At 35.9% G+C, this 12,671-nt stretch overlaps 1 protein-coding gene across 1 annotated transcript; it reads right to left on the bottom strand.

The window, feature by feature from the left end:
- Positions 1-1,230: 1,230 nt before the first annotated feature.
- Positions 1,231-9,998, bottom strand: capza1b (capping actin protein of muscle Z-line subunit alpha 1b). Its single transcript, XM_047363923.1, has 10 exons — positions 9,800-9,998; positions 7,823-7,886; positions 7,349-7,400; positions 7,119-7,182; positions 6,830-7,036; positions 6,683-6,762; positions 6,436-6,514; positions 2,953-3,024; positions 2,780-2,842; positions 1,231-2,680 (listed from the first exon to the last, which is right to left on the bottom strand). Exons 1-10 carry the CDS (start codon positions 9,923-9,925, stop codon positions 2,540-2,542), a joined length of 948 nt encoding a protein of 315 aa, XP_047219879.1. The 5' UTR covers positions 9,926-9,998; the 3' UTR covers positions 1,231-2,539.
- Between the last annotated feature and the right edge of the window lie 2,673 nt (positions 9,999-12,671).

Raw genomic sequence — 12,671 nt, 5'->3', positions numbered from 1 at the left:
GACTTCAGCATCAAAAGTGAATTTTTGAAGGGTTATTTAACTGTCTATCCAGGTCCTGCCCATACTTGGAAAACACATTAACCTGGACCAACTCTTTGTCTCTCTTTTTGGGCATTTTCGCACATAGCCTATAGTTCATTAACTTTTGTCCGAATCAGTTGATGAGTTTGTTAACTTGCACCTTTATCGGGTGGTTTGGTTTTATTTTTACACAGAAGAATGTGTTCACATCTACACAAACACTAAGAGGGCAGACTAAACCCCTCAGGTGTGCAAATACCTTAATTTATTGAGGATGAGTTTAGGTTTGTAAACTTCACACAACAGAATAAAATGCATGTACCATAATATACAAATGAACACAAAATGTTACTAAATTTAACATTTCATGTTAAATTTAGTAACATTTTAATTACAAATCAAAATTCTAATTCAAATTAGACGTGGCTTAAATAAATCCAAATAGATTGAATTTAAATAATTATTTTTGATTTAGAGTAGCTTCAATCTATATTTAAGCCCAAGTAAAAGCTCATTGGAAATATTTAGTAAAGGTAACATTTTATAATTGTATACTTTTTTCCATAGTTCATAAGAACGCTGAACTGATCTGATCATAGAAATTTCAAACTTTAACTGACTAGTGGCATCTCATTCAGCAGCTGTTGGTCCATTTGTGTGTCTGAGAGATGACTGAGTTACTCACTAAGTTCTTTCAAGTTTATTTAAATGTTTTCTCTCTTCCTCAGCTAGTTTCTTACTGTCAAAAGGTCCTCATGGAACTTTTTCCTGCTTTTTGTTTTAGGCTCATCTATTAATTTTCCTTTTTGAATTTCATCTCAATTCACCAGTGGCGAATGTGCATCAAAACCAATCAGATGGAAAAGTTCTGACAAGCTCTGAAGACATTGCCACTATTTCTGTTTCTCTGTGATATCATCCGTCATAGCTTGGAGGTTATTGGAATCAAACTCTGGCTCAGGATACAAGGTTGAACCCCTTTTAACCCAAATTCTTTAGAATCTACAATTAAATCTGTCACAGGTTGCTCGTCAACCAGTTTTAACAAGTTCTCATGACTGTTGAGATGCCATCAAGCTGACTACACACAAAGAAGAATCAACTGTTTATTTTCTTAAATGAGCTTTTTAAAAATCTTTGTAATTTGTTAAATGTTTCATTACCAAATTGTGTTTTTGTCAGTAAACATTTACTAAAAAAAATACACCATTGGATTGTATGTCAGTTTATTTGAACAGGATGGGGCAGTACACTCTTAAACTTTATAGCTGATCGGCACACAGTTGTATTATATAATGACGTTCGAACACAGCACATAGCATAGCTAACAAGAAACTGATCAGGAGTCAGTCTTCTCGTAAGACATGTAGACCAGAAAATGATGTTGTCTAGGAGTCACACTTCATTTACAGTATATTATCTTGCCATATAGTGACTGCTTTGCATCCACTTGGCATCGACTTCTAGACAGGTTGGACAATTAAGAGTGCAATGTACTAAGACTCCAAACAAAAAGACAGCATATTAAAATAGAAATTTTACACACATGAGCAGGAAGATGGAGTTCTTTACCATAGGAAAGAGATTTTGGCAAATCAATTTTGGTTAATATGACGATGTTTTCCTTTGTAAAAAAAGGAAAAAGATTTACAGCAAAGTTGATACCAAAAAGAGAGAACATGGTGTTTAATGGATGCAGAACAGAGGTGGCTTTATCTTATTTCTGTCATCACAACTTGCATGAACAGAGAGATAAGTGGAGCTCAATTGAGAAAACAAGTGAACTTTTCCTCAGACCAGAAAGACAAACATATAGCTGTCGGAGCACTTGTACAACAGGGCTGTGTCAGGTTTTGTGCTGTATTTAAATGCTATGTAGTTCATTTGGATTATGTAATACAGAGAAGAAATACTTCTAACCTTCTGTAACCTAACAGCAATTACCTTTCCTGGCCATATTACAATTCCACTAATGAAGCAGATTTTCAGTTCAACCAGGCAAAGTAAACAATGACAAATAAAGAAACCCTCGGAAAACTCATGTTCTACCAAAGTCAAACACTGATATGAAACTGTGTGCTTGATTTATGTCATCTGCTGCTTTGTGCTGCGTGCGGAGAGCAGAAACTCTGAATGGAGCTCAGTATCAGTTTCTCTAAGACAAATATCTGAATTTCATTTACCTGAAGTTATGGAGTTCAGTGATTCCTTAAACAGAGACAACAGTTTTTTTTTTCTAATGAAGCAGCCCTGAGCACAGCACTGCACATTGTCCCAACACAGATCCAAATATAACACCTTTTTGCAAAAACAATTATCATTATTTTTATAATACCAACACTTTCCTTACAGCAGACATATCTGTGCCCAACAGTCTGCAAACATTGAGTTATTTTTTATTTTACTTCCTTCCTCCATATTAATATAGTTATGCTTTGGTTAGTCCCTGCGCATATATAGACGGGGTGTGAGCCCATGGGAGTGTGCATCATCCTGGTGAGTCCCTGACCCTTTTCCTCTAGGCATTCTGCATCTCCTTGCCAATTTTGTAACTTAGGATCTTATTCCAGTCGATCTTGGTGCGTGTGACAGGAAGCTGGCGACGCAGGGCCTTGAAGGTCGTGTCAGACATGGTCTGGTAGTTTTCATTAATTGCAGTCTTAAGGCAATAAGACAAGGGATCAGAATAAAAATGTTTTTTTAATACATGATCGCAGAATGTAGGGTCAGTTATATAAAAATGACATTTGATGCATACCTGGTATTCGTTTTCCGCATTCTTAATGATGTCAACAAATTCCTTCGCAGTTTGGCTTTCATTCTGCAAAATAAAATATAAGATCGTCCTACTGTATCCTAAAATTGGAGCTGAATACATTGTGTTAAGCCGTTTGCAGATTATAAAAGACGTGATACAGAGTTATTACTTACAGTCATGGGTACTGAGTCTTCAACTTCCTTATGGCTGACCAGCTGGACATTCCCATCTTCGTAATAATGCACCTGAACAAAGACAAAATACTGTATGAGGCAGGTGTTTAGGATGTTTAAACATTCTACACTGTACATGAAACTCTGCTAAACGTCTCATATCTTTGAAACAACAAAGTTTTTAATAAAGTTTAAGACATTTTACTAGCTTCCAGCTTTCCCGTGACCCACTATGAAAGAAGCGGCAGAAAATGACTGATGACTGGCATTTTACAAATGTTGGTTATACAACTTGTGAAAATATACTGCCAGGACACAACCCCGGAGACTAAAATATTCCCCTGGTCAAAGGGAATGGGCACTATACCACAAATTGTGTAAAGCTGTCACTAAATTGCTTCACTTCCATGTTTTTCAAGGAGTATAGGAAAAACCTGCCATCAAAATCTAAAATCTTCATTTGTCTACATTCATGTTTTATACCATGTTTCGACATTGCTTGAGCTCCACATTCAGCTTTACCCCACCCACAGAAATACAGAAACTGTTTCTTGTTGTTCTGATCATCTGTGTTTGATATTGACATACAGGTCCTTCTCAAAATATTAGCATATTGTGATAAAGTTAATTATTTTCCATAATGTCATGATGAAAATTTTACATTCATATATTTTAGATTCATTGCACACTAACTGAAATATTTCAGGTCTTTTATTGTCTTAATACAGATGATTTTGGCATACAGCTCATGAAAACCCAAAATTCCTATCTCACAAAATTAGCATATCATTAAAAGGGTCTCTAAACGAGCTATGAACCTAATCATCTGAATCAACGAGTTAACTCTAAACACCTGCAAAAGATTCCTGAGGCCTTTAAAACTCCCAGCCTGGTTCATCACTCAAAACCCCAATCATGGGTAAGACTGCCGACCTGACTGCTGTCCAGAAGGCCACTATTGACACCCTCAAGCAAGAGGGTAAGACACAGAAAGAAATTTCTGAACGAATAGGCTGTTCCCAGAGTGCTGTATCAAGGCACCTCAGTGGGAAGTCTGTGGGAAGGAAAAAGTGTGGCAGAAAACGCTGCACAACGAGAAGAGGAGACCGGACCCTGAGGAAGATTGTGGAGAAGGGCCAATTCCAGACCTTGGGGGACCTGCGGAAGCAGTGGACTGAGTCTGGAGTAGAAACATCCAGAGCCACCGTGCACAGGCGTGTGCAGGAAATGGGCTACAGGTGCCGCATTCCCCAGGTCAAGCCACTTTTGAACCAGAAACAGCGGCAGAAGCGCCTGACCTGGGCTACAGAGAAGCAGCACTGGACTGTTGCTCAGTGGTCCAAAGTACTTTTTTCGGATGAAAGCAAATTCTGCATGTCATTCGGAAATCAAGGTGCCAGAGTCTGGAGGAAGACTGGGGAGAAGGAAATGCCAAAATACCAGAAGTCCAGTGTCAAGTACCCACAGTCAGTGATGGTCTGGGGTGCCGTGTCAGCTGCTGGTGTTGGTCCACTGTGTTTTATCAAGGGCAGGGTCAATGCAGCTAGCTATCAGGAGATTTTGGAGCACTTCATGCTTCCATCTGCTGAAAAGCTTTATGGAGATGAAGATTTCATTTTTCAGCATGACCTGGCACCTGCTCACAGTGCCAAAACCACTGGTAAATGGTTTACTGACCATGGTATCACTGTGCTCAATTGGCCTGCCAACTCTCCTGACCTGAACCCCATAGAGAATCTGTGGGATATTGTGAAGAGAACGTTGAGAGACTCAAGACCCAACACTCTGGATGAGCTAAAGGCCGCTATCGAAGCATCCTGGGCCTCCATAAGACCTCAGCAGTGCCACAGGCTGATTGAATCCATGCCACGCCGCATTGAAGCAGTCATTTCTGCAAAAGGATTCCCGACCAAGTATTGAGTGCATAACTGTACATGATTATTTGAAGGTTGACGTTTTTTGTATTAAAAACACTTTTCTTTTATTGGTCGGATGAAATATGCTAATTTTGTGAGATAGGAATTTTGGGTTTTCATGAGCTGTATGCCAAAATCATCCGTAGTAAGACAATAAAAGACCTGAAATATTTCAGTTAGTGTGCAATGAATCTAAAATATATGAATGTTAAATTTTCATCATGACATTATGGAAAATAATGAACTTTATCACAATATGCTAATATTTTGAGAAGGACCTGTATACCGCTCAACTCATAAACTGCTTCCCTTCTCTTAATAAGTTTTGAATATTATCTTTATTAAAGCTGTTTGTAGTTTAACTGTCAATAAGTTTAATAATTTTGATTGTATAAATAGAGGTTTAGTATTATCCAGGTACCGAGCCTCGTTAATTATTGTTAATGCTCTTTTTTGATAATTTAATATAATCTCTGACAGAAAATTTTAGTGCCATCAACAAAAATGCAGATTTCATAACTTATTCAATGCAATGACAGATCATAACAGATCGATAAATATGTCATTTACATAAATTATAAAGAATTTATTACCTAAAACTGACCCTTACAAACCTCACAAGCAATATCCAAACACTGAGAACTCACATCTCCCAGTTTCACATACTGGTGTCTGCCACTTAAATTACATCTAACCCACTAAAACACAAGCCCCCTGATCTGGTAGCGTTTCAGCTTTTTAAAATCATGACTTATTGTGACAAAAGCTCTTTAATATCAACAAACAATCCAGCAGAATTGTTCTTATTATCAACAGCAGGTATGTCTTCTATTCCAATATGGCTAGTGTTGTTGATCGTTCTGATCTGAAACCTTATTGACTTTCAGTAATCAATTTATGATTTCTAAGAATGTTTCCAGCCTACCATTAAACAGTTTGTCTAACTTTTTCGAGAATTGTGGTAACAGAGATATGAAGGTATACTTCGGAAATTGATGTTTATTTCAACTTTTGTTTATTGGGATCACTTTGGCTGTTTTTGTTTTAGTAGAAAATAAACCAGTTTAAAATGACAGATTACTGATATATTGTAGCGGTTTGGAAATCCCCTCAGTTACATACTTTACCAGACAATTTTCGTCATATAATGTCATGAATATTTTCAGAAATGTTTCGTAAGCTATATTAATGTCACTACTTTGATAGATTGATAGATGGTGTCCCAATTCTGTTAATTTGACAACTTTATAACTATTCCAACGATTCTTGTTTCAACTCTCTTAAATATTTTTTGTTTATTTGATTTGTTGGTCTTGTGATTCTTCTTATTATTATTTTATATTACAGAAACTGGTAGATGATCATTGATGTCATTGATATTAAGCCACCAGTGGAGGTGGCTCCACTATTTAAAATAAGTTGTTACTATGAATCTAATAAAGTGATAAAAGCATTTGCAACAATTTACTTTGTAAATGTTAATAAATATTGAATGGAAGGGAAAGAAAATGTTCCAAGTGTACTTTGAATGATTTATGTAGTCCTTAAATTAGATTTCCATACTGACCTGGATTTTTAAAACTCCAACCACATGAGCAGTGGACTGTCCAAGAGTGAGCTTCCACTCAGACCTGCAGCGACCATTCCTTTGTTGGAGAAAGCAACACAAGCATTACTTTACAGACAACAGCACAAAGACGTTTAAAAGACCTAATATTTCATTTTCCAATTTCTAATCTCTAAGACCATGCTAAAAATAGTTTAAAATATTTAGATTAGATTTTAAATATTTCCTTTAAGGACGAAAACTGTACCAGAAATTTTTGGGCTGAAACTGATGTCCCTCAATGCAGGCTATAACTGTCTGCTGACCATCAACTGTTTTCTCATAAACCTGCAACATACAGACCGTTTGAATAAAAAGTGATGCTGAATATGCATTCAGTTTTAGTAGAACTTACCGTACAGACTCCTGTAGGGTAGTGCTCTTTGATGTAGGCACTAAGGGCAGTATCGCAGGCATCTCTCCAGCTTCTCAGAGCCCCCTCTCCGTCGTAGGGATGCACATCACTGACCTCTTTTCTCAAGTGATCGAAGCGGAACGATAAACGGTTACGGGGGTCCAGGAAACCTCCCTGACCCAAGTCACCATGCTCTGTGATCAGGACCTACAAAAATAAATCGACAAGAAAACTGAAGAATCTCCTCTTCCAACACTATTCTGAACTTTTATTTAGGAACAAAACTTACAGGTTCCTCATATCCTTCAATTTTGGCAGGGGTAAACTGATCCATGTTGTACTGGGCAAAAGACCTGGAAAAATAGTGTTTGAACAAGAACAATGCAGACATTAAAAATGTCAAAATAAATAAAGAAAATGTCTGCCACAGACTGGAAGACAAACAACACATGTATATTAAAATATAAAATCTTTAATTATGAATATTCCCATTTCTGCTGCAAGTCAAAAAATACTTACTGTGAAGCCCCCTCTCTGAGGAGGTTGTCATTATTGAGAAGAAGCCGAACATCTAGAGAGAATAAAATAAACTATTAAGTGTTTTAAAGAGGACAAAAACTAAAAAGATTGTACCGTAAAAACATATTACAAAGTTCTAAAATCATTCAAATCAAACCATTATTTTACTCTAAATGCTTTTAACAAGAGAAATCATCCGATCTTAATCAACGGATCGGGGGTCACATCAATATTGGTTTACTGAACACAATGTCTGCAACCATGGGAGACATCCCACAAACAGCAGCTGTCTATGCTTAAACATCTCCTCAGTATACAGCTTTACAGACGAGTCAAGAGTACCATCGGACTCTAATACATTGTGTGGCATAATTTGCCATATTTGAGGCACAAAACTGGTAGAGTCCATTTTAACTGAGTCAGATCATCGCCAGTAAGAAAACAAAACATCTTCAGGACATTCCAACTTCTTACCATTGAAGACCTCATTGAACTCTCCAGGTGGAGCATGAGTCACAAAGTTGGCTGCTATGCGGACCTGCAGTAATAAAATAAATGCAACTCATTCATACAATTATTTTATATTTCAAAATAAGTAACTATAAACTAGGGATAGGCAACATCATACATTTATCATTATATACAATAAAAAACTGCTAAAAATCATTTATCCTGGGATAATAATGATAAACTGCTGCAGTTTGTAAAGCCCAAACAGAGTATCGTTGGGATTTTTTATTGTACTGTCCTGATTAAACTTTTTCCAGTCAAGGTTGCCCATAACTACTACTAACAGTTCCATGCTGGCATAGCTGACAAAACGATAGTGGTCATAAAACCAAAAACTGTAAATCAAATTGAATCTGGTCTGAGACTGAGTTTTATCCAGATTTAATGCAGACTTGGGTTACAGTTGTGAACTTTTTATTTGATAAAGTCAAAACATTACATATTTTTTTCTGAAACGAACACAAGGAAGAACCACAGCAGGTATGTTACTGTCAACACATCTGCTGTTTATGCTCAAATCGGTTGATTAGAGATTATGCTATTGAATGTCCCATCCCTCATAAACAGTTTCGTATTTGTTATCGTAGTTTCAGGAATATTTATTGAGAATATAAAGTAAACAAATCCAGGAGATCATTGATTGTCCAAAAACCTAATTATTTTGTAAGTGAGGGCATTCTGAGTTAGAGCAAATTTATATATTAATTCCAGTATTTAACTAGAACGTTTCATTTAAAAAATAGTGCAATCTAAATGTATTTTTGTTTTAAGGAATACCATCGGTTGCTGAATTTAATAGTAAACATATACAGTAATAAACTTGACTTTTTGCCTGACTAATAGGGCTAATAAAAGTCTGTTAACTATCATTTATCCAAACCGCCAAATATAAAGTTAGGGACTAAAGTTACCCTAAAACGTCTGCTTTTTAAATACTGCAGCCGTCTACATTTTGAACCTGCAGACATGGTTTTGGTCTGGCTCAGCAGTTCTTTTAATGCTCTTTCAGATTCAAATGTTGGTTTTGAAATAAAATTCAAAGACAAAATACAACATCTACAACACAAAGCACACACGAAATTAATAGCTGTGGGCAATAGGTTTTGGGACAAGAAACGAGTTAAGCCAGTTGATTTAAAGGGGAATTCAGTTGCATATAACAGAATTTCTGCTTCTGGATTAGAGCAAATGATAAAAGAAGAAAAGGGAACATCAGCTTGTGTTTACGGAGAATTTCACGAGTCACCTGTCCCTATGTTTAACAGCAAAAGGTCAACAGACTGATGTTATCAGAGGAATGTCGAGTAGCTCGCATCTTTCCTGTGTTAAAATCCATGTTGTTAGTATTCGGAAGTCATATCTCGATGTACCTTATGTGGCGGAATGGCAGTTCAGACATTACATCTTCAATTAACTTTGCAAGTACCTGACTTAATGTAAAGTGCCACCGTGCAGCTCCTCTTATAATGGAGGTACCTCTATTGAGGTCAAGCCGAGTGAAGTATTTGAGCTGCAACTGAATCTGTTTGACCCACAGATCTACAGCAAAGTAACGTTAGCTGCTAATGTTAGCGGACTCTATTTTTTAAGAGGGGGAACTGGCCGCCGACAGCAAATTTTTGCAACATATTTTGGAAACCGCAATGCGGTTTGAGGAAGTACACATACATACTTCAATAAAAAGTATTGGCAGGTTTCAAAAACAGGGCGTCAGGCTGGTTAACCACCCTCAATAAAATTTGATACCGCGGCTAGCCAAGCTTCTCTAGCCTGGGCTAGTTAGCTAATGCTAGCTTTAAACATATGTTTACGATTTCCGCAAGTAATCGAACTCTGGCATTATCTTTCCCGTTCGTTGCATTTCATGCACATAAACCTAAAAACGTATTCGCCAATACAAACAAGATAAATAAGAAGGAACCAAAGAATTAGCATTCAAACCTTCTCTTCATCTGACAGCGGCTCCTCAAAGTCAGCCATCTTGGCTTCCTGTAATGTGACCCCACTTACCCATGCTGACGGACAGATCCAGCGCAGCCGCTGACACTCACAAACAGAAAAGGGCATTCCTGTGTTTAAATCTCGCCTAAACAAGTACTTACGTTACTTTGTCTATAACTTTACAAGCGGCGAAGGGCAACATTTTAAACTTTAAATGAAAAGTAGATCAACTTCAGGAGCAATTATGTACATTCTTGTGTTTTCCTGTTCGGCCATTAACATCTACAAAATAAAAGGAAACCAATGTGCCACCTTTATAGATATTATGCATTCCTAGCTGGCAAGGGTAGATTTATCTTTATGCAACAATGCAACATCATAACATGTAAGCATAAATATGTATTTTACATTTCTATATTATTTTGGTGAACAGGATAATTGAACGTTTTTTAGGTACGGTTTCTGCTACCTTTGCGCTAGAGCTATAGACATAGAATAGTAGACGTCGCATTGGTTTAATTGTGCAGTAGAATTTATATGTGAGCGCGTCCGCCATATTGCGAGTGGCAGATTCGCCGTAAAAAAACAGTTTGCTTGGTAAGGGGTTTTCCAATAAAATAAGAGTGTGTAGTGTTCTAGTTTAACATTAGTTTAACAATTGTTATTATTTTTGCGTACAGTAAAAAAAAACGCACATTTTCATTGTAGCATTGGGGATCATTAAGACATGAACATAAAACGTGCTTAAAATATGCTTGAACCTGCTTAAACCTAACTTAACTTACCTCTGATGATATACAAAAGCAACTTCGTTTAAATTATTTCTAGTTATAATAAATAAACTGGATTTAGTTTTGTTGTTATCTAAGACAAAATTACAGCAGAGGTGGATTGATTTTGTTATTCAATTGGATTTTATTTGAATAGTAGCAACAAAATAATAATCTTTTTTTAAATTATTATTGTGATTGAGTTGACTGTACTTGTTAGGTAAGGGGTGACTAAGGAAATTCAAAGTAGTGTCTAATTCATCACAGTTAATTGTTAATATGTTGGAAATATATATTGAATATAAATTAATTTGTGCCTCAGTATTACACAAGATCACACAAAGCTTGACCTAAAACATCTAAACAATCTTCCACGGCCTGTGTGTTAAAAACAACAAAATATATATGGCGAAGGAGCTAATGTTTACCATTCTACTACTATGTGAAGAGCTGTTTGTTGTGGGGGGACGCTGTCGACGCGGAAGCAAAAAAACAAGTCATAATTTTGACGGATTTGGAAAACCTTTCTTGAATATAGACTGAATTTTGATAACAGTATCGAGGAGATAGATGCTGAGAGATTATTTATTTTTGGAAGTGGCGGTAAGAGGCATAAACTGGTATGTGAATGGTTCAGAATGGACACACAGGAGGACAATATGGACTTTAATGAATTGACGGCAGTAAGTAGAGGGAGAGGACAGGGAAGAGGTAAATCAGAAGAAGGAAAGATGTTAGACAGCCAAAGGAGTAAAAGAGAGCTGGAAGAAAACACTTCTGAAGAAGAGAGAGTAGTTAGGAGGAAAACTGGAAGGGAAGAATGTAGCTGTATTTTTTGACATAGAAAAAGCATATGACATGATGTGGGTTGAAGGATTATTAATTAAATCAAGTAAAATGGGTATTAATGGAAAAATGTTTAAATGGATTAAACATTTTTTATCAAATATAACAAAACAAGTAAGAATTGGTCAAGAATTGTCAGGTAAATATATAATGGAAAATGGTACTCCTCAAGGAAGTATTATAAGTCCGTTATTGTTTTTTATAATGATAAATTATGTATTTAAAAATATTGGTAAAGAAGTTGGTTGCTCACTATTTGCAGATGATGGAGTTATATGGAAAACGGGTTGTAATATCAAACTTATTGAAAAGAAAATACAGGATGAGATTATTAGAATAGAACAATGGGCAAATCAATGGGGATTTAAGTTCTCAGTGGAAAAAACAAAAGTAATTGTGTTTACAGAGAAAAGGAAAAGAGAAAATATAAAACTAAAATTATACAATCAAGTTTTAGAACAAGTAAAACGTATAATGTTTTTAGGTATATGGTTTGATGAAAAAATTATATGGAAAGTACATATAGAAAAAATCATAGACAAATGCAAAGAAATATTAAACATTATGAGATGTATGGCTGGTATTGATTGGGGAGCAGATCAAACATCATTAAAAATAATTTATACGGGATTAATTAGATCAAATATTGATTATGGAAGTATAATTTATGGATCAGCAGCAAACACAAATCTTATAAAATTAGACAATATACAACATCAAGCTTTAAGAAAGTGTACAGGAGCAATCAGAACCAGTCCAATAGCAGCAATCCAGGTAGAAATGGGAGAGATGCCATTAGATCTATGAAGGAAACAGTTAGCGATAAATTACTGGATAAACTTACAAAGCAATAATCCCATGCTGGGAAAAAGAAAAAAAACAAAACAAACTAAGACTTTTGGTTGGATTATCAATAACATAGCAAAAGAGTTTCAAATATATCTTAAAGAAATGAGTTCAATGTTGCCTTTGTCAGTGCCACCGTGGCTATTGCCAGAGGCAGTGGTGGATATGGCATTGATGGAAAAGAAAAAGGATCCAAAATGTATTTTAGATTCAAGTATGATACAAGAATATATAAACAATTACCATTAATATGTTCAGATTTACACAGACGCATCAAAAACAGATGAAAAAATAGGAGTAGCATTTATAATACCAGAATTTAAAATAAAAGTAGGAAAAAGAATTACAAATGGATTATCAGTATATTCAGGAGAATTATTAGCAATTTTGTTAGCAGTGCAGTGGGTGGA

This window comes from Girardinichthys multiradiatus, chromosome 1 (genome assembly GCF_021462225.1).
Source record: "Girardinichthys multiradiatus isolate DD_20200921_A chromosome 1, DD_fGirMul_XY1, whole genome shotgun sequence".
NCBI lineage: Eukaryota > Metazoa > Chordata > Actinopteri > Cyprinodontiformes > Goodeidae > Girardinichthys > Girardinichthys multiradiatus.
Note: the sequence above shows the minus strand (reverse complement) of the source record. Positions and strands in the feature narration are given on the sequence as shown.